Source organism: Podarcis melisellensis (assembly GCF_964234715.1).
Source record: "Podarcis melisellensis genome assembly, chromosome: 15".
Lineage (NCBI taxonomy): Eukaryota > Metazoa > Chordata > Lepidosauria > Squamata > Lacertidae > Podarcis > Podarcis melisellensis.
In genome coordinates this window covers 37,334,923-37,362,892 of record NC_138532.1, presented here as the reverse complement: position 1 = coordinate 37,362,892, position 27,970 = coordinate 37,334,923, and the positions used below count along the sequence as shown (strand labels likewise).

At 42.7% G+C, this 27,970-nt stretch overlaps 1 protein-coding gene across 37 annotated transcripts in view; it reads right to left on the bottom strand.

The window, feature by feature from the left end:
• MSI2 (musashi RNA binding protein 2) overlaps positions 1-27,970 on the bottom strand; it is a 446,839-nt gene that overhangs the window by 97,492 nt on the left and 321,377 nt on the right. For all 37 annotated transcript variants that reach the window (XM_081890469.1, XM_081890477.1, XM_081890498.1 and 34 more), the window contains one exon: positions 3,154-3,236. In XM_081890469.1, coding sequence (XP_081746595.1) covers positions 3,154-3,236 — 83 coding nt within the window. The remainder of the gene's footprint in view (positions 1-3,153; positions 3,237-27,970) is intronic.

Here is a 27,970-nt window from a genome sequence, read left to right as displayed (position 1 = left end):
TACCACATACCAAAGTGGGCTGAATGGAAGCAAGAGCAATGCCTCTGTAGAAAAACAAAAAAGCACAACCAGTTTTTGGTCTTCTCAGTGGTATTCCTGAATTCAACCCAAAATTGGCTGTTTTAACTTTTCCCACAATGTCCCTGACTGCATAGCTTTTTCTGACTAATAAATATGCCAGAAAAAGAATCTGGGTATTCTGGCAGCAGAAACCGAGTGCCTTTAAAAAAAAAAAAAAGCAGGACATCCTATGCAGCCTGCATATTTAATAAAAGAGAAGGAAGAGGTTTCTTTTTAAAAATAATAATAATACAGGCTGAATTTGTTTCTATCCATATTATTAAGTCTCACTGGAGGTTATAGGGAGAAAATTAGTCTGTGGCAAGAAAATATAAATGAAGAACCCTGTCAGTCATCTGGGAAGAGCAAATATAAATGAAGAACCTGTCAGTCATCTAAGAAGAGCAGCTCAAGCTCAGTCTGTGAACGTGAATGGAAGCCTCTGCTTCAGGATCACCTCCTTTTGTAGCCACCCTTTTAAAGTCCAGTCTTGACATCTCAACACAGAGCATAAAAGAGGACCTGTTATTTTCATTTCAGATGCATATTGTGCTGAGAGGAACAATGTGAGGGATATTATTTCAGAGCCCTGGGAAAAATTAGCAAGTCAAATATTGAATCAGCCTCTAGCATATGCTAAGGAGATTGCTTTGATCTTATCCAGCCTAAAAGCCCCATTATTGAATTTAAAGTCTGTGAACACATATCAGACCAATATATAAAGCCTATCTGAATATAGGTTTGAGAAGCAGAAGATGTTTTGACAAAAGGGGAGGGGAGAATCTTTTAGCTGAAAATATCAGTTACTGCATTGATTAAAATACAGGTGCCCTTTTCTGAATTTGTTTGTAATAATTCAAGCCAAATGGCTTTACTGAAGGTGCAGTCCATTTCCAAGGCAAAAGCAGAGAGAAAGAGAAAGGGGGCGGGGTGGTCCTATCCCTAGGACTAGGAGAGAGAGAAACTTTTAAAGAAAGAGTTCAAGTTATGAAGTAATAATGCAGGGAGTTGGGGTGGGGTGGGAGGAATATCAAGGTTAGGCTGAGAAATAATGACTAGTTCAAAGTCACCCAATGAGCTGTGTGTCTAAGTTCAGGATTCAAACCCAAGACTGCCAGGTCTATATTCAGCACTCTAACCTGGCTTGGGCTGATGGCAGTTGGGAGTTCGAAACATCTGGAGGGCATAAGGGGAAGGCTGCTGTCACCAAGTACATACACTGCACTGGCCATTTGAGGTACATTTAGGTATTTCTCTTCAGTGAATCTTGCAGGAGACGTCTTACTGTCTGCTTTCGAAACAAGTGGTCTGACCATCCTCAGGTCAATTCACAGAGAAGACGCAGGCCTCTCAGGACTGTTACTACTTCAGAAAGCATGTGTGGAACACAAACCGCTCCTGCAAACCACAGAACCTGTATCTGAAAAGTCCTGATCCTGGGGCATTTTCTTTTTTTGCTCTGAAAGAGCTTTTAGTTGCAACAGAGAAGGTCAAATACTTTGCTCCCTAATTCTAGAATGCACAGTAAAACATAAGCGAAAGAGAGAGTATTATGGGTATTAGATGTGCTAGTCATCCTTTAATAAGCAGGATAAAATGTACACTCAGGTAAATTGGCAAAATTGCCCTGGCAGAAGATTTATTTCATTTTACAGCCTTGCCTGATCCCAATAATTCAGCACTGCTGGCTGCATCACAGACACCATGTCAGCTTCACTGGACCTAAGCAGCAACCGCTCCTCTAGATCAGAGTGGTCCAACACACGGCCCTTAATACCTTTTTTGGCAGCCCTCAGCAACATCTGACACCCCCTTCCCACAGTCCTTGCACTGCTTTCCAAAGGGTAAGCAAGGCACTGGGCTTTGGGAAGGAGGAGTTGAGGGCTCTGATAGGGTCCTAGAGACATCTTGCCTCCTCCCCCAAACCTAGTTAGCACTTTCCCAGCTTTGGGAAGGAGGTGGGAGGGGTCTAAGACACTCGCCAGAGTCTTATGCCTCCTTCCCAAAGCCCGGCACCGGCTTCGGAAAGGCAGTGTGAGGGCTGGGGGTGGGGGCATCCAATTTTGGCCTTGCCTCCCCCCCCCCCCAATGACAAGGCAGTGTTCAGCGCACAGGTTCCATGTTGTAGTACTCTTGCAGCCCACTTGGTATGAAAAGTTGGGGAGCCCTGCTCTTTAAGATGCTTTAAGTTCACAGAACTGTGGGGCCCTGGATCCTAATGTATACTATCAATACTGCATAGCCTTCTTCGTTTCACAGATGAAAAATAACAACGCTCTTGTGTATGTATACCACTCCTACTCCTCAGTTCTCACACAAAGAACTGCTGCCTGAAGGTTCTTCCACTCTTACACATTGCTGGTATTGTTCCACCCACTGACACCCTGTTCATATACCATCGAGCACAGTCTTGTCTACTTGGCTGGCAGTCCCCCAGGGTTCAGGCAGAGCGTCTTTCCCATCAACAGTTTCTGGGGTCTTAACCTGGGTCCTTCTGCATACCAAGCAGGTACTCTACCACTCAGCTTAGGATCCCTTCCATGGCTATTTGCCCCTCCTCAACAGTCTCTTCTGGACTGACTTTAGAAGCAAGGCAGGATAGCTATGCTCACTGTGAAACAGATTGTTTTTTCCCTTTTTTAAAATCTCAGTAAAATTATGCTTAATCTCAAAGTGAAGTCAGTACTTTATTGCAGAATAGCTGCCATTCAAAAACACATTAATCAGCATTCGCTATTCGGAACAGTAAATTTGTAAGGATAAAAGAGAAGCCACTGCACACACAAGCAACATTATTTAAAAGAACCCCAGCATCTCCTGAAAAGGCAAAACAGAAACACTCGATTTATCAAGGGCCTGTACCAGAAAAACAAATACACCTCCTAGTATATAGTGACAGTTGGAGCCTTAAATACTTCTGTGCAGGCCTAATAGTAAGTGAAAGTTTCTGATCAAGCATGCTCAGAGACACCATTGATTTGTGAATAAATGTCACAACAACCCCCTCAAGGACAACTGAGAGACACCCCACCATGCCTATGAAAAAGAGACAGATATTCCTCAAAAACAGATGCACCCGCTGGGGAAACTTACCATTTTATTATTGATTTCATGAAAATGGATTTCACAGACTTTTTCCACCACATCTTCATTCTCAAAAGTTACAAAGCCAAATCCTATTTTTAAAAAGAAAGAAAGGAATATTAATCATGGTAAAAATACATTTACCTTTTTTTTCGGCTGCTTACAAAACAAATGACTTTTAAGGCACCTCGGTTAGATCACCACACAAATATGCATTCAAAAACCAAAGTGTGTTTCATCAAACCTTTAAAGAAAAACTCTTGAAGATTAATATGGATTAAATCAACAGGGGACTGCCAGAGCTGAAAACAAGGGCTGTGTCTATATATTTTTCTCCACGCTCTTTCTATACATTTAAATAGACAGTTGCTTTTCTGGAGAAAGGTACATGACATAAAAAGGACATAAATCTCAGCTGCACACAATAGCTTCTGAGGAATAATTGTCCTTATATTCTTTCCCACCTGTCCATGAAGCCCTATTGGTTTCAGGTAGAGTTAAACCCTACGGGACTCTTCCTATTATGGATGTCTCATTAAGCAGCAAGGGGCGGGTGGGGAAGGGTCAGTAGTACAAAAGGAATAATCATGAATCATCAGCCACACACTGCCAGTAAGAGGGCAAACGTATCAATGCTTCTGCAAACACACTGCAGTACATTTGCCTCCTGGAAAACAAGGGAGGGGAAAATCCAGCCGCCTGTTACTGATCAGGGTTAAAAGAGACCAGCTTTGCTCTCCCCAGAAAGCAGGCAGTATAATAAGCGCTCCTTGGATCTCTGCAGGTCCCAGGCTGTCCTTTCCGCTCATTGCGGCAGTTCAGCCCTACGGGTCAGCCAAGATCCAGAGGTGGTTATTTGTCTCTTTTCTTCCTGAATTACTTCCTCTAATACCTCATCAGGATATCCTGAGGCCTTGAAGGAACTATGAAAGTTGCAGGCCTCTCATCTGATCACTCATCTGTTCTGCACTGCCACTTCAAACGCAGCTTCTGATTCAGGCCAGTTTAAGGTCGTTTGATGCCTGCTGTCTGCCTGTCAGCTATACGCTGTGTTTACCCTGTCAGGTCTTCACCATCCCAGGCAAAACCAAGCTGAAGATTTTTGGCAGCATGCTCCAGCACCACATAATGATTCCCACACATATCTCTTCGGGGGAGTGGGTGGCAGGGGGGGGGCGGAGAGGAATCCACCGTCACGTTTCTGGCATCCGCTCAATGGACGAATAAATATAGAAACCCATTAAAATAAAGTGACAGCTCCCTGAGTGAACCTATAGAACAGAACCCGATTCCCAAAATAGTGACACAAGAGACTTGGCAGCTTCTAAGAGGATAGAAATTCAACACACAACAACAGACACAGAAGGCTTTTGCTCCAGGCAGCAACCACAGGCTTGGGAAATAAAACTCCGGCTATGGCGATACGATCCACATAATTCGCGCTACGCACACAAGCCAGCTGCAGGTGGCAAAGTAAACAGATCACATATGCTGAACCCGTGTGTGGGATTTGGAATGAAGGTATGTAAATGTATAGAATTGACAAACTGTCCCTTTGCAGTTTGTAAAACTTGGCAGTCATGTTTATGCGGGAAGACTGTAAGACCTTGCCAGTTCTAAGGAAGCTGACACTGTCTGCAGCCAATTGTCCCCAAATCACGAGAAGGAACCTAAAACAGTCAGTGACATAGAGAAGGTAGAAAAGAAGACTTTGGGTTTGGAGTTCCAAGTCTGAATGCTTAACTCTGCTATAGGATCACCCAGACTCACATTCCATAGGGACTGACTAGATTCTTCTGGGAAGCCCACAAACAGGGCATGAAGGCAAGAGCCCTCTCCCATTGTTGGGTCTCCAGCAACTAATCAGTGAGGAACTTGGGGCTTCTCTCCCTGAATTCTCAACTGGTAAAATAAAATACAAACATTCATGATCTGCATTAGGAGGATATTGCAAGGACATCTGGGACAAAGGCTGTAAGCTAATGTTGCAATTCTAAGCATACTCACTTGGGAATGAAGCCCACTGAAATGACTGGAACTTATTTCTGATTAAAGAGATTCAAGACTTTTCTGTAACTTAGTCACCTGTCAGGTCACCTGACAGCAAGGCTCTTCCTCCAGCAACACTTTTGTAAACGGGAAGGGAGCCAGTTGTGATTTTCCTTTCAGCCACTGATGGTCTACAAATTGCTATAAAAGTTATGTCTCTAACTAAAAATAATAGAATAAAACAAAACTGGGCTGGTATTTTAGCAGACTGATTTGCAACAAATCCATTTCCTATTTACAAATCCATCATCCTATTTCTCCTGACTCACCATTAGGAAGCTCAGGGGTTAATAGCCAGGGTTTGTCCACTGTGTCCTCCCACCTATGGGGAATACACACCCAAACACCCACACCCACCAATGCTTCTTCCCCTTAGGAGAATAAGAGAAAATCATAGCAATGTTTCTACATATGTAAAAATCACTCACAAACAGCAGCAATTGTAATACCAGCTCCCTCCCCTATTCTCAGACCTATCTGCATGATTTCAATGCCCAGCACTATCTGACAAGCATCTGCAATAGTCTACTCAAATGGAGGGGCCTCCCTAACAACCCATAAACCCTCACTGCAGACAAAGCTGCTCATCTGTACGGTGGCCTTTGACCACTTCAGTAGCACTCAGGAAACAATGTGTTCTGTACTACTGACATTCGGAAGGGTTAGGGAGGGGAAAAACAACAACCAATGGTAAATTGAGTGTCCACCTCAGGAATCCAGTTTCAGGCTGACATACAATGGGAACCACTGAGCCACTTTCAAAGATCCGTGTGACACAGATTTTCAGTTTCAGACTTCTCTTTAAAATGAACCAAAACAAAACATCTGTGTTGCCTGGCCTATTTTCTCAGACCTGAAAAAACACCTCCTTTGAAGAAGACATTAGTACAGACAGGTACAGACAGGTACAGATCTCACTCTATTCAGGGAAAACAAGCATGATCAACAACAAAAGTTGTAAACAATCGTTTTCAGCTTTTTAAAGATCAGCTTCATTTCAAGCACATCTGGTTGCCTGGCTTGACAAGAGGGGGGAAACTGAACTTGATCTCATGAAAAGCTGTTTACTTATGGACTTCTGGAAGAGCCACAACTCAAAAAGAACACAGTCTGCTCTTTAATTATATGATTGTTTTGCATTCTGGACCTGCAGCTTATCAGAGTTAATGTTTCATTGTTTAGGTTCAAGATGGGAAATCTGTGCCTTCCAGATGTTGCAGGACTACAACTTCCATCATCCCTGACCACTGGCCAAGCTGGTTGGAGCTGATGGGAGTTCAACAACATCTGGAGGGCCAGAGGTTCTCCCTCCAGGATGCAGGTGATCATGAATGCAGCACAGCTCATAAGACTCTGCCGTCCTCTCTCCTTTGCACACTTTAGAACAAACCACTGTTCTATATACCTCACTAGGTTGTCAACATTTCAAAATATACACTGGAAGCTACTATATGTAAAATAGCTGGCAATGTGTGTGTCTGGCGTGCAATCATGGACATACTGTACATGGGCCCTAGAGAAAAAAGGTGCCTATTCGTCACCACAGATTTAGCTTCCCTGGAGAGGGCAAGTCAGACAATTCACATTAAAATAAATTTAAATGGGCACTTTCAAAAGGCAAGGAGAGTATTTACCAGGCTCAGGGACTAGAACACTGGGTCTGTGGTCAGTAAACAGTATGTGGCTGACATATAGAAACTTAATACTGCTTTGCACATTATGTGAGGTGCAGAGATTGAGGAGCACACATTGGTCACACTTCTGAACCTGTGCACCTGGCTAATAGATCGAACAGCACATGTGAGACAGCAACTTCTAAATGCTGCTCCTAAAATGTAGCTTATTATAGGTTACACAGCATGTGAGCTGCTCTCAGCTACCCACCCATAGTTCTGAACAATCTGTGTCTATTACTAAAATGCAACACAACAGTCTTAAAGGCTGATCTCTTTCTGTTTCTATTTGTGGGAGCCCTTTAGGTAAATGGAAGACACAGTCTCTCCCCCTTCAAGAGCACAGAGCAAGCTTGCTGTACTTCTAAATGGAGAAGTGTAAAAAATAATTAAAAAGCAACTCAATCCATTACAAAAATAGATGGATAAAGATGCTGGTGTTTCAAACACCCACACTATACAGATCCAAAGCTTAGCATGGACAGTCTGCACCTGAAAGGGTGCATGTGCAGTAGCTACTTGGCAAGATGTGAACAAAAGAAATTGCCTTGGTAGTTCGGGGAAAAGGTCCAGTATCATCTTCACAACAGTGGTTAATCAGGTGCCTTTAGGAAGCTGAGCAGCAGAAAATGTTGGTCATAGTTTACTGCTAACATCTGGCAGTCCATGGTGTATTGCCTCTGGGCATGGAGGTTCCATCATGCCAGATGTATGAACTGGCCACTACATGGTGGGTGTCGTCCAGCAACATCTGGAAGACCACAGGTTCCCCATCCAAACCTAAAGCATGGAGCACCGGCTGATAATGCACAGCATCCGGCTGATTGATTGACTGAATTTCCATGCCACTTTCCATTCCCATGAATCCTGAAGCGGTTTACACACCATAAATAACAATGACATAATAAAACATCACAAGTACAGCGTAAATCATATAATTAATGAAACATCCATCTATTAAACACTATTAGCATACCAGCAACTAAGGCTAAACATCACAATTACAGCACAAGTCCCATTATATAATTAACAAATCATCAATAAAGCGTTTATAATCTATAAAACAATATTGACAAAACAGCAACAAAAATAAGCTAAACACTATTACATTCACACACACACAAACACCATCCCCCCCCCAATGAATAAGCTTTCACTCTGATCAGCCTCTTCAGTTCATTAAAATACACATACACATCCATCATACAGGACTGGTCCACATTACAGTTGACTTAAAACCATTTCTCCATTCTCCTCACATATACTCAGAGCAGCTTTCAAAGCCTAAGTTTGAGGTAGCTGTCCCAGGGCTTACCCTTCCCACTCCCACCCACCACCCCACTCCCTCCAGGCACAGGTCAATGCCCCAAAGCATTGTGTATGACCCCCTTTCCCCACAGAGCTCTCCCTGTGGAAATGCCCGCCCCCAAGCTGAATTGGAGCAAACAGCAGTTCAGGTTCACCACAGATTGCCAAAGAGTGGGCCTCTGCAAGGAACGCCCTATGTGTGTTGGGGGGGGGGGGAAGGGTGCTCAGGCACAGAGCTCCAAAGCTTGGATCGTGTCCAGAAAGTGCAGAGGAAAGGCAAGTGCAGACAAGCCCTCAGTCTCTCCTTGCTAGTTGCCCACCTCTGCTGAGGCTTCCCTGTTCTGTGCTGACCACAGGATAAAATCTATCCGAGTTCTCAAGGGACACTGGCATTGGACAGACACCAAGGAGAGGAAGAGCTGGAGGGGTGGGGGCAGAGAAGGGCCCCCTAGAGGGGCTTTTGGCATGATCTTTTTATGTTCATAGGTCCAACTTGCAAAACAGACACATAAGGAGCAGAAGATTTTCTTTTTGAGTCTTTGCTCTTTCATAATCCCATTCCTTTGGCTTGTCTCCCCTGCAGGCAAGGCCCATATATGTGCGCTGTGCAGGAGAGCTTTCTGGCAATCTAACTATCAATAACATTTAACCTGAAATGAAGCTTTATTAAAATTTCCACAAAGAATTGGCTGATTCAAGGTCCCCACATCTCTCGATATTTAAAATGCAACCCAACTGAATAATTTCCCCCTAAAGTCCAGAATCTCTACACAGTTAACTTAATCTGAAAGGAAACATCATAACCCAGAATGCGCTTAACTAGGGGTGGAAGGCATCTGTCCAGAATCTAAGAAACACAAGTACAATGTATGCCAAAAAATACCACACACCCAAAAAACGTATTTCCCTTTCTTCATGCCCCATTAGTCAAGGTAATGAATACACACTCATTTTTAAATTACTTCAAGTCTTAGAAATCTTTCTGGATTAAACAGACAATTGTTTCTTATGAGTGGTACAAAGAGTCAACAACAGAAAAACCCATTCCACCGAAAGTGTATGAGAAAGATTAACACAAAACAAAAGAGGCTGTTTAAAATGGTGACATAAATAGGAATCTGGTTGTCAAGGAGTGTGCATTTTTAAAATGAAATTATACTGCATCCTCCTGAATGAAGCTATTATTGGAAGCTAACAAGCTCTATTTAAGAGATAAGCGGTTAACAGAGTCAAACAGGGTGGCTCCCCTCCCTCTTTATTCAAATGAAGAAAAACTGCATATACATTTGAATAATCTTTTTTGAGGAAAAAATAAAAGGAAATGTGTGTGGGGGGGGAGGATAATGAGGGTGGAAGCAAAGACAAAAAAGCTCCTAAAATGTGGTGATCTGAGCCAAGCAAAATCACTGAAGGAGAGACAGGCAGAAATACATGGTCTGGAGGTTTAAAAAAAAATGAAGGGGGGGGGGAGCAAATACAAGCAAAAACAATTCTGGAAATATATAAAAAGTCATCTCATTCAGAGGCAAGTCAATAGCCCCTGAGGGACACTGAAACTCAGTGAATCATCCAGGAAATTGACTGATGTACTCTGCACTATTTTAGCTGTTTATATTGCTTTATGATCCAAAGGAATTCGGCATCGGCCTCATTATCAGATCAAGTGCATGGCAACCTTCAGAGTCACCCTTTTAAAGGAGGATGAACTTGGGTCCAAGAGTGGGAACTTAAGTCCTCAAAGCACTCACTCCAGAGTCATCTCTTTTGACATCTCTGGGTTTATACTCCAGTGTAGCATCCCAGTTCAGTGAAGCCTTGCGAGACTGCTTCATTCACAGAGCCTGCAAATCTCTGCACATAGAAATAATAAGGTCATTGTACACGAGAGTCACTTCTGATTAAGCATGCACAGGATTACTCTATGAGATGCACAAATCTGCCCACATTTTGGCCCCAAAACTGGAACCAACACGTTTTAATTTATTAACTGACTCGCTTAAACAGCCATCCTCACCCCCCCCAATTGGTAAAATAATACTACCTCCAGAAATGGCAGCCATTTGGTCAGCTGATTGGGGGGAGATTATGGTCCCTTCCCCACTTATGAAACAATCAATTTGATGATTTGGATGGAAGAGATTTGGATCAGGACATGGAGTTGGTTGTTTATTTTTAATTTCCTTTTTTTTGCTGCTGCCACCAAAATTAGAGAGGTTTCAGGGCCAGAGCTGGCATCCCAACTATAAAAAGTTTCTGCTTTCCAGCACAGCTAAAAGGATTCCTTCCTGATCATGCATGCTTTTCATGTTTGACCATAAGATCAGCACTTTATTCCTGAAAATCAACACTCACATACTGGAGATCATACAGGTATGGTGGGATCCATCAACATATAAGCACCCATCTGAAATGTCAACTTCAGTTTTCTCTGGAAAGGTTTTACGCATGTCTGGAAAAGCTGCTGCTGAGTCTATATTGCTGATCCCACAGCAAGACTTCCAACCCTGCTCCACTGCTAGCCACCACACCTCCCACCCTTCCGGCCACCTTGACAGCACCAGGCAGTTAGAGAGGCTTGCCAATAAGAGATATACTGTTGAGGGCAGATGACTGAAACCACACATGATTAAAACAATTAAAGAAATTGGTAGAGGCCATAAATAAAGTTAACAAGGAATGCCAAAGGCGCCAAGCACCAATTGCTTGGGAAAATTATGCCTCTGCATGCTGAGTTTTGGTGGGCTTTCCCCACCCCTCTCAAAGATAGCTATATTTCATACTTGCATTGGCTGCTGGAGAGGCCTCGTATTAGGTTAGCAGAAATATGGCTTGGATGATACTACCGCCATGAAACACTGCAGTGAGTGGCTTGAACCTGGCGGGATTTATTTGTCTACACACTGGTAATTGAACCACACGCAGTATGGACGTCTATTCAGCTGTGTGAGAGCGGACACACACACATAGGAGCAGCATAAGGCCAAGCAAGATGTGGCATGGAAAATCCACTATAAGGCCACCAATGCTTTAAAATAGTAAAAATAGAAACAGCATCTTAAAATATTTTTTAAAAGCATTTAAATATTTTAATACTTTACTATGTATTTAAATCAGTTTTCACCAACCGGGTGCCCTCTGATGTTTTGGACTACAACTCCCAGCCAAGCTGGCTGGGGGCTGATGGGAGTTGTAGTCCAGAACATCTGGAGAACAACAGGTTGGCAACGGCTGCTTTAAATTCTCGTTAAAGTATTATTAGCAGCATGAGGAAAAGGATGAGTCAAATCTGGAAAGTGGTGCAAAGTTAACAATTCCATTCCATTACACCTGTTCTATGGTAATGCATATGCTAAGGTGTTAAAATACCCTAATCACAACACCAGTGCTCCCACTAACTGTCCTGAATAGCTTTCAACTGATGGTGAAAAGTTCCCAGGTATTATTTGTGTAAGCACAAAACAACATGAGCCACTTATCCCAAAACGTGCTGTTTAACTAACCTGGTCCTCTACAAACAATCAATCTAACAAATGCATTTATATATCACCTTTCCCATAATAAAAGTGTGCTCAAGGCAATTTACAGCAAACACAACCTATCAGTGGTAATAAAATAGCAAACTGTAATAGATACAACATCAGCAAACAAATTTGGTAATAATTCACTGCACAATTACCATTCAACATAAGGAGGTAAACTACAGAAGGTACTGCAGGAACCAGTATGCCCTCTAGTGGTGTGGATGAATCTACTTGCATAAATATGTTAAAAAAACATTTACAGCTTGTTTCCCAGAGCTCCGAAACATACAAGCACGGGTGCCCTTTTCACCCTGAGGGTAGCATTCCACCATGAGCAATATTCTGGTTGTCCATTTTAGTGGAGGGTGTGGCTAGATGCAGAAGTGCACAGGAGATGCCTAAAGTAGGCTACATTCCTACTCCAGAAAAGCCAGGGGTTTCTGCAAACACATGAGGAAAAGGATGAGTCAAATCTGGAAAGTGGTGCAAAGTTAACAATTCCATTCCATTACACCTGCTCTATGGTAATGCATATGCTAAGGTGTTAAAATGCCCTAATCACAGCACCAGTGCTCCCACTAACTGTCCTGAAAAACACGCCCCTCTCATCCCATCCAGGCAAGCAAGACGCATTATCACAGAGCAAGAACAACTGAGACAGTCAAAACTACTCAGGGAAAGTGAGGAATAGGACCAGTGAGGGCTGCTGCGTGCGAAGAGAGCATGTCGCCTGGGGAGAGCCCCAAGGCCACACTTCACTTGTGTGTGTGTATATCCTCAGCTTCCAGGCTTTCAACTACAGAGTAGCCTACTTAATCAGGGATGCATGACCCTATTTGCCTGCTGTGAACTGAGTGGGGTAGGGATGGGATTTCAGCTTTTTCAGGGAGCAGGGGCAGATTTCAATAGCAGGAGGTTGGTGCTCAGTGGTGCTCCCTCCTCTCTGTCCCCTGCTGCTGCCAGATGCTATTCCCTCTTCCCTAGAATGCCCCACTGTTTTTCCAGAAGAATGATCCTATAAAATAATAGATGTAATTCCAGGGTTTATTAAGAGTTCTAACAAACATTACTGCCGTTTGATAATTTGTTGAGTAGGTATTTTAATGGAAAGAAATTGATTTGAAACATTTGTACGTGTGTGTCTCTGTGTGTGTCAAACATATATTAGTAGTAATATCATTTTTACTGCAGAAAATCTGCCCTCAAAAGGATAAATTGAATTTCTTACATTGTTTATTTAATGAAATATTCATTCATCTATCTTATTTGTTATTTTTCTTCTAAGATACCTAATCGGTTTTGTCCTCTAGCTGTAGCTAAACATCTCTCTTATCTGTTTTTGGTTTTATTATTGATACTTAATATTTCAGTTTTATCTCTGTTTAATTTATATCCAGCTAATGATCCATATATTTCAATAATATTCTCACTCTTTCAGAGATTTGAGAGGTTTTGTAACAGTTAACACTATATCATCTGCATACAATTTTATTTACCTTATTTCTTTTTATCTAAACCCCAGTTATCTTAATAGTTTCCTTTATAGCAAGAGTTTCCAAAGCTAAAAGAAAGGGCATTGTTGCCTTGTCCCTTTACTCAGTTCAAATGCAAAATCCCATTTAAGCAAATTTTTGCTTTAGATATATACCATGTATCAATTTCCTAAAAACTAGTCTAAATATTTTAATACTTCAGAAGGGGGGGGGGAGGAAATTCAAAGTAGGTAAGGAATGCTTGTGCAAGCCCCTTGCGGATGCCAACTTCTTACTCTGAGAGTGTTGGGAATAGATTATCTCTAGAAGCATTAAGTAGCCCCTCCATAGTTCCCTGATGGCGACCAATTGCAAAGAAGTATGTGAGAACACAGTGTGGGGACATGGGAGGTCCTTCTCACAGACTGTAGAGAGTTCGTTTTTGGTTGGTGTGTACTGGAAAAGTGGTGTGCACTGTGCTGAGCAACGAAACCATAACAAACTGAATAATTTAGCCCTGGAGGTGAAATTGCTGCTGAGACTGGTGCACAAGTCCCTTAGCATCATTCCTAGGCAGCCCAGCTAATTAAGCAGCAGCAAGACCTCCCAAGAGCACACTCTCTCTGCTGATTCATGCAGTGCCTCGACTGCTGCGGAGCCAGGGTTGCAGGATGGTTTTTGTCCCCAATGGAGACCAGAAGCACAAGTCTGGTGCTGTCTTATTCTAATCTTGTTGCCGACACTCATATCTTAACACATATTCCGCCACCCTGCACCATCTCTCACTGGATGCAGATAGAAATCCACACAGAGAACATTTTTTTTACAATTTATTCCAAATTACTCTACTAGTTCTACAATTATGAAGAGCTAAAATTTCACTCCAAAAAGCACAACTGCCCTCTTTATAAGAACTATAACTTTAAGAACTGGTGCCTGAGCTTCCTTTTTCCCTTCCTTCCTTCCCATTCTTATTTTCCTTGTGTTGTGTGCTGTGTCTTTTAGAGTGTAAGCCTGAGGGGAGGGACTCTCTTACTACTGATATTTGTAAGCTGCTCTGGCAGCCAGGTAAATATTATTTCAATACCTCAGCAGCTGGCAGGCTGTGTATTGCATGATGGGTTAGTGTTCACACGGGAGCACAGCCATGCGCACATACACCTCAGACAAGATGCCCCTCTTCTCCAATGCAGAGATTTAACTACCTGAGACTGTGTGAGAGGGCCAAGCACTGCAGAGCAACAATTACAACAGCAAACATTTAACTCAGGCCCTGGTTGTATGCTTCCCATAGGCATTTGGCTAGCCACTGCAATAACAGGAAGATGAATAGATTCTATCTGGCCCCTGTGACAGTTTATTTTTTGGGGTAAAATCCTAAAAAAAGCTCAATAACCTTGGTCAGCCCTCACACATGTTTACTTCATCAAATCTGGCCCTTTTTGAAAAACGTTTGGGCACCCCTGGCCAAGTGGCTTGATCCAGCAGGCTCTTCTTATACTCTTAGCAGGACTGACCAGTGGTTCCCATGCCCTGCCCTAGAAAAGTTCCTCGAATCCTCTGACATGCACAGGGGTTGCAGAAAGTGTGGCCAAAACTGAATTGGACCTTGAGCCAGATGGAGCTGCAAATTGGACTCTTTCTCAAACCAGATGAAACTTCCTACTGTAAAAGCTGTGTTGAAATTCCAAACTGCTTGCTCTGACAACCTTCTTGCCAACATAATTATCATCTTGATTTTTTCTGCATCTAAGCAGCAGGTAAAGAAAAGCACATACAACTTCCAATTTCTCCTCCCCAATAACAATGCAACATGCAGGATCTCTTACTATTATTATTATTATAAGGCAGCTTGACAGCTTCAGCCGCTAGATAGCTTACTAAGTAAGGTTTCCCCTCCTGATTACGGGGAAATGTGTGAATAAAGCAGAGCCATATTGATTCACACCAATCTATGCATCGACTGTGCGAAAGCCACTTGCAATTCCCAGCAGCACTAGTAAGCTTTGCAATGGGGAAGAATATGACCAGGCAAGTTGAGAAAATAAATTAAAAGAGTGTCAACTTTTCTTGTTGCTTCCCTCGTTATTAATGGATGGAACGGGGGCTCGTTTATCAAGGAGAGGAAAAAATTAATTGACGCTGGCTTTAATATTATTATGCCCAGCTTGTCTGGTCACATTTCTTCATTTTTTTAAAGGCATTTTATTACAGTTTACAGCAGCCAGCTGCCAAAGCTAGCGGTGTAAACAAGAAAGCAGGTGCATGAATAATGGGGCAGCAGAAAGACAGCATTTCTTTCCTGCGCAAGCTGAACTAACTTAAGTGCAGGCAACGGGACAGACAAAGTAAATACAGACCTGCAAAAGATCACCTGGCAAGAAATCATATGAAAGGGCATGACAACAGGGGAGTAATATTTCTTCATTATCCAGCTCAAAACTGCAGAAAGAGGTTTTGGACAGTGGTGGGGACAGGATATTGCACATCCTTTTATCACATGAGGTGATTTGCGTTTGTAAAGCCCCAGCAGACAACCCATTTTTAATGGAAAGGTCATAATTTCAGCTGAGAAGGATCTTAAGGACTAGTAACCTCAGCTGTTTTCAATGATTATTTACAATATGTAAGAGTAAAAGAACAAATAACACAGTTTGAACGGGATACTGGGCATCAAGGTAAACATCAGGCAAATGTTGGCCACTTAGCACCTTAAAGAGCTGAAGACTGACTAGGACCCCCTTTCAACCATATTACACATCTTTTGTTTTTGTTTTCCACTGCTCTGATGCTTCTCAGCTTCCAGTCATCATCTTGGTTTACTTTCTGGTGCCTGGGAAATAATTGTTCTGAGCCATTGCCTGGGGTGGAGGAGGAATCAAGACCCTGCAAAAACATGGTGGCCAAAAGCTGCTCAATGGACCCTCCACCAGTTAAATACAGTGTAAGTTTTTTTTTATGGGAGGCTCAGTTGCACTTTTTTGGGGGGTGGGGTGGGAGTGAAACAGGACAACACTTTTCCAGTGACCTCTCAACTCTGGAGCCAGCCATGCCAGGTATATAGTGGGGCCTGGAAGCACACGTATACCCCAAGCATAGGACCATGGTCCTAGAACATCGAAGACTGCATCTGAAAGGTGTATTCCCAATGTGAATTAAATCTCACCCCTGGGTTGTTCTCTGCTGAAGGGGGGGGGGGTAGAAAAGCATACCTGTGGCCAAAGCTAGAAAATCCCAACCTCATTTAATTCTAAAGCTCTTGAACAGTGAGTCTGTGAATGACACTTGTCAAGGGAAAAGATTAGCTCGCAGGTGCTTTCTGGTGAGTGCACAAGGGTGTCGGGGGGGGGGGGAGAAACACATTGCTCCTGTTTCTCTTGACAGACACAGGTATGACTGCCACTAAGATGTGCAAATGCACAGCCCCGGCCACAAGAGTAAGCTCTCAAAAACTGAAATCGGCAGACAAGTGCCTCCGAGCGAGAACTTCAGAAAAAGGTGCTAGCATTTCAATACAAACACAGCAGGAAAGCAGAGAGCTGAGGTCAGTCACACAGCTGGATAAAAGGGCAACAATATTCTCTGGCTTTTGCTCCAATTCTTTTTGTTCCAATTCTCTTCCCCTCTCCTGGATGGCTTTTGCAAGAGAGCTCATTCAAAGGTGTGAGGGAGGAGGGGGCTGCTTGTGGAAAGCGCACACAGAGCAGGAGGAACACGGCACCAAGCATGATCCGAGCTAAACAATCACACCCTGCTAGGGCTCAAGCTCTAATTCTTGCAAAGCATGAAATGGAGATGAGTTTCTGCTTCCTTCTGATTTTTGTTGTAGGACATTTTCAAATTCAGATGCTAAAAGATGGATCCTAAAGCCATATTGAGATAACAGCAGTCTACTTTTCCAAAATGTTGAGATGCCAATCCTGTCTGTCTAAAGAAACACTATGATGCTTTGGCATACGGGACCAATCAATATTGGCCTGTGCCACAAACAATCCCTCCAGGGAAACTTGACTGCACAGCCCATTGCTGCAGAAAGCTTGGGCTATGGACTCTATTTTGCCCTTTGGCAAAATATGTATTTCTAATGGAGAACTACACAAAATAAAATGCCATGCAAGCACTTTCAAAAACTACACCCTTGTATTTAACACCGTGCTCCATCTAAACTTATAGACCTTGGCTGATGTCTCGAAGCATCACATTTAATTAAGAGGTTCAAAATGGAGCAGGGACATTTCCCCCCTTTAGCCCAGGGCGGTCCAATTTTTCATACCAAGTGGGCTGCAAGAGTACTTTGACGTGGAAGCTTGTCGTGCAGGTGGGGGGAGAGAGAGCAAGGCCAAAATTTCACACACACAGCGCCCTTGGGCTGCCTTTCTAAAAAGCCAGCTAAGTGAAGTGCCCAGCTTTGGGAAGGAGGCGCAAAGCTCTGGCAGGGTACTAGAATAAGTTTACCAGATTTTTTTCAATGAATCCTGGGACACTTTTCAACTTTAATGGATTTTGTCTGGGGACTGGTTGCTAAATCCGGGGACTGTTCCCGAGAAATGGGAGGTCTGGTGACCTTATACTAGAGTCCTCCCACCTGCTTCCTGAGCTGAGAAAGCGTTAACTAGGCTTTGGGAAGAAGGCTGGAGGACTCTAGGACCCTGTCAGAGCCTCACGCCTCCTTCCCAAAGCCCACTGCCTTGCTTACTCCTTTGGGAAGACAGTGCAAGGACTGTGCGGAGGCGGTGTCAAATGTTGTAGGGGGCCGCACAAAAAGGTCTTGAGGGCCATATGCTGGACCCACCTGCGTTAGCCCTTTGACCAAACTGGAGTTGAGACTGCATATCTCCTATTTATGTTTCCAAAAAGGGGTGGGGGAGTGGGAGTGGGGAGAGGGCAGGATGGGAGGGGGGAGGGAGGGGGCAAAGTCATGCCCGCCCTGAGAAAGCTGCTGTCAATTCTCCACAGTTTATTACCAAATTTCTGAAATATTACATTTTTTTATTATAGCCAAACTCACTTCATTGCATTTGACAATACAGATAATCACATACCATATGCTTGAGTGTTTTGAAAGCGATGTATGTTGACAGCACTTTTTATTCATGATGCATAATTCTATTCACGGCTAAGCAAAGAGGCAATGAAGCACCCAGGCTAAGGTGGTTTTTTTTTAGTGGCTTAATAACAGATTAACAATACTGCAAGTAGATGACACTTCACTTTCAGTCTAAATGGGAAATGTTCTTTGGTTGAAAAGAAGGGCTTATCAGAGGGATACTCACAAACACATTTCTAATGACTTTCGGCTATCGTAACCTGGCTTCTGAAACCTAATATTGAAAACAAAGGGTAGGGCACCATCCAATCCATGCTTTAATCTCATTGGCGCATGACCTCCTGACTAGCACACTGAGCTATTAAGATGTTCAAAATGGGCCCAGTAGAGGTAAAACAGCAATATACAGAGTTCTAAGTGAATGGCTGAAAGATAGCAATTCAAAGTGAAGGGCAGATGAGGCTCCACAGAAACACACCTTTTCCATCCCAGAATATCTCCTTGATGCAAGAGAAGGCTGTGAGGGCTCTGGTTCAACTACTCATCGGACCTTCTCCCAATTTTAAACTAAACCACCACCAATTAAAAGGTGGAAACTGGGAAGCACAAACCATATTCAGATACTGAAAACGTGAGATTATCCACACAATGATATAAAAGAGACATTACAAAGAAACAGGCCTACGTTGTCTGCCAAAGCTCCCAATCCAAGGAAGTGAAAGTTTCTTCCTCAGACTCTAAAGAACACTCCAAAATGACCAGTCCAGAAAGTGAGGAAAGAAGAAAGACTGTAAAATAGCCACAGTTTGGGCAGTAGCAGCAGAAGGCTTTTGTCCATCCCAGGGTCACCCAGTAAATGTCTAACATCAGCCTTGTCAACCTTGTAACAATTAAGGAAGAGAAGAACATTTATTTTCTATGCTGATATATTGACTTTCTGCCAAAATAAGGCAACTCATATTTTATAATAGTGTTTAAGGCTGCAATCCTAACCCCACTTATCTTGGAGTAAATGCCAGTGAATTAGACAGGGCTTACTTATGAGTAGACATGTTTAGGATTGCAATGCAAAAGGGAATAAAGGAAGGGAGAAAAAAATAAGCACAACTGAGGCACCAACTGTGAACAGAAGTGTGCCAATCTGATTTTTTTCTATGGTTTATTACTGTAGATCATGGCATGAGTAAAGTTTGGCATAGCTTAATATGAAAAGAGATTCCCATGATGAACTTGAGTCTTAACTCTAACGTGTCCTGGAAGGCACAGAGGAAACACCCTGAGCTCTTAATGCTTTGTGTAAAGATCAGTACACATGCAATATAGTTACCAGCAAAATCTATTGAACAACTCCTGTTAAAGAAAGGTTGCCGCACAGAAAAATAGTAAGATAACTTTACGACAGGAAACAAACAAGAAGCGGCAGCTTAGTCATTGGTCACTAGAATTATATTCATTCAGTTTATAAGAATTGCTCATCTCAAGGTCTCCTTCCTTCTCCATTAAAATGTACCGACTCAAATCTGTACCTAAACCCAACATTTTCAATGGCTGGCTGGCTTTCAAAGCTTCAATAAAGCCCCTTTTCACCCTACGTTCTCAGGGACCAGCTTGGCACAACATGCTTTGCTTCAGGACACATATGCCTTTCCCCTTTTCTTTTTTTTGCATCACTATTAGCATGGGTTCTGTGGCAAAATTGTCATGCACACTTTCTGTAGGCTTTTGAGAATACAGTAGTTAGAGGTTCTTTCAGTCTTTAGATCAAGGTGTGTATGTACTGTAGGATTTGCTGCCTGCTTAAATTGCAATTTTGCTGCCTGACACAAATTTTATCTGTTCTCACTTTAATTTCATGTAATAAACCAATATTTCTTTTATTTCTTTGGTGTGAGAACCTCTTGTGGGCACAAGGTCTTTCATTAGGAATTGAATTGCATTAACTGAATTGCAGGAGATAGTTCTGGGAATGGAAAAGCCAAATGGCAATTGGTTGTGCCTAGACTGCAGGAAGGGAGCCTTCTCTGTCTCACTTCCCTTTCAGATATAGCCAGGAAAATGGCTGCTGATGAAGAAAGGCCTGAGAGGTGAGGAGTCAAATGGAAGTCGGTCCCAGCCAGGCTGGTATGTTTTTTGGGGATGGAGGTGGGGGTGTCTCAGCTTTCTCTCTGAAGCTGGACATGGGTGACATTAGAGATTTATACCATGATCTGTTTCACAAATATCACTAAGCCATGGTTTCTTTAGCTTAACTATGGTTTGTTTGTACATCTGAACCTACCAACTCAAGTAAATATGGTTAGTTTGTGGCCTACAAACCAGAAAATGAAATTCTGGTTAAGGTTGACTTATGAACGTTAATCTTTGCTTCTGTTAACAGGTTTCTCATCCAAACATAGTATTCTGGAGTAACTCTAGTTAGCCTCAGTGCTCCACCATAAATGTCTACTAATTAGAAAATAATACCAATATTAGGCAAAACAAACTGTAATTATTTTACTCATCTAATCAAACAAACCATGCTTAAAACAAACCATGGCTTAGTGTTAGTACAAATGCAGCCCTTGTAAACATGAGGGACTTGCAGCACATGTTTTCTGGCTGGGCACTTTGTCTTTAGCAGTTCTGTGTGAGACATCAAATCGACAGATGAATCTTTCCCAATCAATATATTTCAGTGCTGGGAAAACCTGAACCTGGCTGGTTTTTTTTTTTACTTGGCACACGACTGTTGAAGGCACAGAAGACCCACCAGAGAATGTCAGCAACTCGTAAGTGTCTTGCAGAGGCTCCACCTGGGCCACGGGGTTAGTTTTCTTGGATAAACAACAAGCCCCATAAGCAGCAGCAGGTTCTGCTGTTCAAAACAAGTCCCAGCCTACCTATCCATATACCTTTTTGGCATATTAACATCCCGAGTGACACTTTGAGAGAAATGAAACGCATTACTCTTTCAGCAGCAATGCAAGGGAGAGACCTATGAAGCTATTTTCTTCTTTTCAGTGGAAAAAATAAACCCTGAACCGAGACTTTCTGTAACCAAAGGATGGATGATTTACACTTTATCCCAGGGCTTTAAAGTGTCCCTCTTAGAACAATCAAGGCCATTTCATGCTTCTCTTAAGCTTTTTCATTTGCTACAGAGATTTGCGCAGAACAACTGTAAGCCTATTAGATTATGTTACATTTAGAGGGGAAAGCGTCTAAAGGAAGGGGGGGAGCCCAAACTACTCCATCAGAAATGCTTGCGCTTGATCTGGCATGCTTTTAATGCTCGTGGCTCAGCATAACTCAGGGTCTTAACCCAGAACATCTCTCAGATAAAAGGGGTGGAAATGCTCATTTTCCCCAACCAGACAAAATAATAAAAATAAACCGAGGGGGCATATGTTCAAAGCCGTAGAAGGCGAAAGAGATATAAGAAATGGAGGCAACTTTTCCCTGGATCCCAGTGCTGGTGTGAAAAAAGCTTTTAAACAATTCCTGAGGAGCAAAATAGACTGGAGGTGGGCAAATGTTGTCCCCATCTTCAAAAGGGGGGGGGGGGAGAGAGAAGACCCAGGTAACTACAGTGGTACCTTGGTTTTCAAACATAATCTGTTCTGGAAGACCATTCAACTTCCGAAATGTTCGAAAACCGTAGCATTTACTCCTGGAGGCCATGTGGCATGTTCAACTTCCAAAAAGCGTTTGAAAACTGAAGCAGTTACTTCCAGGTTTTCGGCGTTCGAAAACCAAAATGTTTGACTTCCAAGACGTTTCAAAACCGAGGTTCCACTGTACCTGGTTTTCTCCTGTTCTAGAGGGTAGGACTCGAACCAATGGCTTCAAGTTGCAAGAAAGGATATTCCGATGAAACAATTGGGGGGGGGGACTTTCTGACAGTAAGAGCTGTTCAGCAGTGGAACAGGCTGCCACAAGAGGTGGTGGACTCTTCTTCCTTGCGAGTTTTTTAAACAGAGATTGGATGGACATCTGTCATGGATACTTTAGTTGATTCCTGAACTGCAGGGTTTGGACTAAGTGAGCCTCGGGATCCCTTCCAATTCTAAGATTCTATTATTCTACTACAACCTAGTGGTGCAGCAATAAAACTGCTACCACATTTGCAAAGCTAAGGGTTTGGTATGGTTTCAAATTGGATGGGGGACTGAGTGTAGAACTCTACAATTTCTTTCTTTTTGACAGAGTTCCTGGATTGGTATTGCTTTCATGTGATGGTTCTGAGGCAGCTGGAGCTGGAGTTATGAAAGCAATGGGAAATTGAGGAGAGATGGATTCGTGAAGAAAGGGGATCCTTGATGGTGAATCAGGAGAATGCTGTGGATGTAGTGTATCTTGATTTCAAGTAAGGCTTTTGACAAAGCCCCCTATGATATTGCTACAAAGAAGCTGGTAAAGTGTGGACTGGGTGAGGTAACTGTTAGGTTGGTGGACATATTATGCTTCGAGGGTGGTAAGCAGCTAAGGTTTACACAGCAAACTAACTGGCATGTGTTCTATTACAGAGGCCTGCCGCCACCAAGGGAGAAGCATTTTGGTTGCAAGTGATGGAGAATGTATCCAAGTTAAATATCAGAGCTGTGACCCACTGGTTGATCCTCAGCAATAACCATCAAGGGGTCCTTTTCCTTATGAACCCATGTCTCCTCCATCTCCCATTGCTTTCATAACTCCAGCTCCAAATGCCTCAGAACCATCACATGAAAGGAATATCAATCCAGAGCACCCTAAGGTGGGTTTATGCTTAGGCCTAGTGTTCACTGGTATAGTCAATCTCAGGGCTGTGCCTGCTTCAGGCTGCAGGTGGGAGATCATTTATTCATTTAATAAATTCCACAGTTTGGTTGCCCCTACAGACAAGGCCCTCTCCAGTAAACACCCTCTTGACACACTTGGAGGCAGGTGACACACAGAGAAGGTCCTCTGTGGATGATCTCAGAGGAAGGTTCATGTGGGAGTAGGCAGTCCTTTAAGGGTCAGAACCAGCACTTTCAATTGCACTCAAGAAATGTACTGGGAGCCAGGGAATATTAAATTTCTTTTCTTTACCTAGAAAACTGGCGTGCCAAACAAAGAGAAAGGAAGTGGGCGGGGGGGGGATATTGCCTTATATTTAGAGCCCACCTGGAAATATTTTTCTTTTCTTTCCTTTTTTTAAAAAAAATCCCAGATCAGATTTTGAAGCCAAATTTCTGCTGGAACCAAACTGTGAAATGAAGGGACAATCCATGTACTTTTAGGTTCACTTATAACATCTATCAATCATGGGTTAGGCTCTTCTTTGAGGTATCTAATGGAGAAAGCAATCAATATAATGCAATTCAGCATATTTCCCATCTGATGGGTTGTTACAAATTTCCATCTTAGACAGAAAGTGAGGCTCTGAAGCTGCAGAGCTCAGTCAAAAAGAGCATAGGAAAGTAACTAAACAGAAGATGCTGGCTTAATAATTAAAGTTCCCACCTCTCATTTTAAGGTACAACAAAAACCTACTACATAAATCTTTGTCTTGGGACCCCTGCCCCACAAACCAAAGTGCAAAAGAAAAAAAAGTAAGTCTTATGGAAGATGGGAAGGAAGGGGGGTCCACTTCAAGTGTCTCTCTTGGTGCAAATTCAAGGGAGCGCCATCAGAGAAGGGAATGAGATATGAATGTGTTGGTCTCGCATATGCTGAGGTCGTAATATAGTCCTACTCAAAATGAACTCATACTTAAGTGCTAAGGCAAGAAGTCTCTAGGTCAAGGCCACAGTCTCAGGAGTCTTGTCCTTTTCTTTGTTGAATCAATTGCCAAAAATATATGTGTAAGAGAGACATATTAATACAAGAAGCTAGAAAATGGCACCCCCTTCCCCTTCCATCAACCCCTGCCATGACAGATCATAGCTTTGCCTCAGATCAAAACACAACCAACAAGCAGCCAAGAGCTAAAGGCAAAGTGACATGTACAGCTACCATGAGCTAATCTGGCACAAGATGGAGCAGATGTGCCAATTGCTTATTAAAGCTGCTCCCCATTTCTCGTAAGGTACCAATTGGCGACAGATCCTGCCTCTTGAAAGATGGAGGCACAGCACACGCCCAACAGGACTCTATGTCTCAATTAAGTTGTTACGGCCTGTTCCAGGGGTCTTTATTAGTCCGGTAATGATCACTTAAAGAAGGTTAGAGTCCTAAGCCAAGGGCACCCAATTCTATTAGCTGACTTGTTAAAAGCTGCCAAGCAAGTCATTATTTCTATAACCACTTTCTTCACCTTTAATGATGGCGCTTTTACACTTTTGTTCCCGATGTAAATGACTGCAATTCACAAAAGCTTGGAGGGGAGTGGGAGAAAAAACTCGCCAGCTGCCGCAGGAATGGCCGGGCACAGCTATTCCACCATGGAGATGATTCATGAGATACAGTTCTATAAGAGTCTGGCTGCTGATTCAGATCAAAGGCCAGCACCCTGTTCTCACAGTGGCCATCCAGATGCCTAAGGGAAGCCTGCCAGAAGGACCCGAGTGTAACAGCACCCTCATGCTCATATTCCCCAGCAACTGGTACCCAGTGCATATTGCCTCTGGGGCTGGAGGTAATATAGCTGTCATGACTGGTCTGCTCTTAAAGCCAACCAGTTTGGTGCCCATCACTTCATCTTATGGTAGTGGAGTTCATAGTTTAGCTATATACTACAGGAATAAGTACCTACTGTTGACTGACCTAAATCTAGTATTAAGAGAGAGGAAAGAAAAACCTCGTGTCTATTCACTTCCTCCACACTGTGCATAATTGTATACATCTCTCCCCTGCCCACTGTTGCTTGCCTTCCCCCTTCCCCAAATTAAAAAGGCTTTTCCAGATGCAGGAATTGCTTCAACCCCTGGATCATAACTCACTTATTTGAGACTCATCCACATTGATTTCAATTAGGCTTACCACCGAGTACACATGTATATGATTGTACTGTGAATCATTCAAAGCACAAATTAAATTTATTAACTCTTTGACAAGAGCTGCAATCCGACAGGCACATGGTCTTGGTTGCCTGTGTGGTTTCTGGATAGCAGCAGGAGGAAAGACTTTTAGAGTATAGTCTGTGTTTAATAGGGATGAATACATCAGTGTATTTCCGGTTCATGTTAATTTCACACGAGTCAATTCTATCCCATTTCCACAATAAGCTGACAATTTTTTAAAAAAGCAAGAAAATGTATTTAAAAAAACTTAATTAAATACTATTTTATCAGAAACTATTATTTAAATATAAATTTTATTTCAATGTCTGCATTTCTAACGCTTCCTTTCTTAAACACTACCAATCCAGAACACATTTACCATCTTGGGAACAATTCATTTAAATCTTGTTTCTTGAAATAATGATGTTGTTAGACTGACCAATATTCATATAATTTTATTGCAAAAACTGCCTGTGCTTAATTTCAAGGTTCTCTCTCTCTCTCTCTCTCTCTCTCTCTCTCTCTCACACACACACACACACATACACACACAGAGCGAGAGAGCGAGAAACCTGTGATTCCTGCTTAATACAAACTCATTAGATCTTGAGCCAGGGCCAGCGTACCCATGAGGAAAGGTGAGATGACTGCCTCAAGCAGCAGGATGCAAAGAGGCAGCAGATCCCAATTTAGATCTTTATTTTCCCACCACCAACCTTGTTCCTGTTGTAGATCTTCACTCATCATTTCCTCCCTGATGCGGAAGGAGATTCCAGTTTGTGGTTCGCTTCAGGCCCCAAAACATATTGGGCTGGCCTTGGTCTTGAGACAGCTGTAGCTTCATTTAAGAATTTTTACTAACCAAATGTTTACTACAAGGCAAGGCAACTCTGAAGGTCAGACTGCTGCTGCTGCATACCAGGTGGCATGACAACAAGTAGCTAAGATCTCTCATTTTTATTAATCGGTCATCTAGTCGACCTTACTGTCTTTAAGATATAAAATCTTGCAACTTGCAGAAAGGTTTTTATGCTCTTCATCTCCAACCAATGGGTGCTGCAGTGGAATTTGGGAGATACAGCAACACAGCAATGGAGGAAAGGTTACACTCATGTAGATCAAGTCCATAATGTGCATGACTGTCCTTTGTATAAAGCCTGCTGAGACGTATGCTTGGTCAGACTGACTTTATGGCCAGCAAAATCTGAATAGATTTTCATGCTGAAAGACAGTAATAAGATGGTGACCTAGAAAAGAACCATCACTTGCAGTGGGCATAGCTTACATATGATCACAAATTGTGAGTAATGAATTATCAAACTGCAGAAGTGACAATCATAACTGAGTGTTAGCAGGCTATACTGTGCATTTGCAAGGATATAGTTTTATATATCTGACATGCCGTAAAGCAGAGGTTTTTTGCTGAGCAGTAGAGAAATATTAAGATTCAGCTCTCCCCACCTCCCCACGATAAAAACACAAGGTACAGACAGCTCCACTGAAAACACGAGCTGCAAAGAGAGAGAGCAAGACAGAGACAAAGAGACAGAATATACTCTTTTATCTATTTTAACCCTTATATTAATTAACACTTTAAATCAGCTAAGTATGGTGCGAACCAAAACATATAAAACAAAACTCTACAGAGACCCCCACACTGTGGCACTCCAGCCAAACAGGTCACTGGCGAGTTACCTGTACCCGTGCGCAGAAAGGAACTGAGCAGAAACCAACCAACAGCCAAAAAGACAGGCTGGGCATATTCAGGGAATGTAGGGGGATGGCAGACATGCTGCCACGTTCAGGTTCTCTACCTTGATTCAGCCTAAATTGCATTCTGCTCTCACTTTCTCTGCTAATTAGGTAAATTTTACTCTTATTTTGTATGAAACGCATCTATTTTGCTCTTAAGCTTTTAAAAATGCAACTTGTCTGCACACGAGTCAATGGAGCAGAAGGCTTCTAAGTGCTTTGTTTTTGCTGGGAGAGGGTGGCAGAGAGAAATGTAACTAGACTGGATGCTGCTGAAGGGAAATCTAAACTGTCTCCAGTCGTCCCATCCTGTCCAGCAATATTAACAGTGGATTACATTACAAGACAGTCATAAGCCTCTACTGCTCTTCAACACACACACACACACACACACACACACACACACACACACACAGAGCCATTGCCACGAACCTGCCCCCCCCAGCCGCCACTTACAACTGTGGATAATGGGCTGCATTAGCATAGTACTTTAAAATGTATTTGTTAAAATAAAAATGTTTCTCTTGTGAAATGAGACTTCGGTAAGAAAGTGCATCAGCGATTATTTTTGCTGCCCAACCACAAGAATGCGAAAATCCTGGATTTTTCCATTGGGCAGCTCTCACTTCTATCCTAGGGGATGAAATAACCTAAGCTTCGAAAGATAGAGCTTCTCTGGCAATTGAACTGTAAGTTGAGAACCACCCTACATCAGTGGATATTGCTCCTTCACTTAGATGCCAATCCTACTTCTCTCATAGGCTCGTTTATGATTGGGCACAATACTATCCACACATTCTGCCTGATGATGCTGATTCTAAAGGAGCTAAAGACAGACAGACAGACAGACAGACAGACAGACAGACCAGAATCTTGGCCAGCTAACAGGCCACACTGGCATCAGGTGGCATGGCCAGAATCCAGGCAAAATTTGCCCAAACAAACCATATGTGCAAATCTAGCCATAGATTGGCTTTGGCCTTTGGGGAGAATATTGCTAGGCGATGCTGGTGTTGCGAAGTCCTGTGCACAATGATGACCTCATTGTTTAAAATATGTAGAT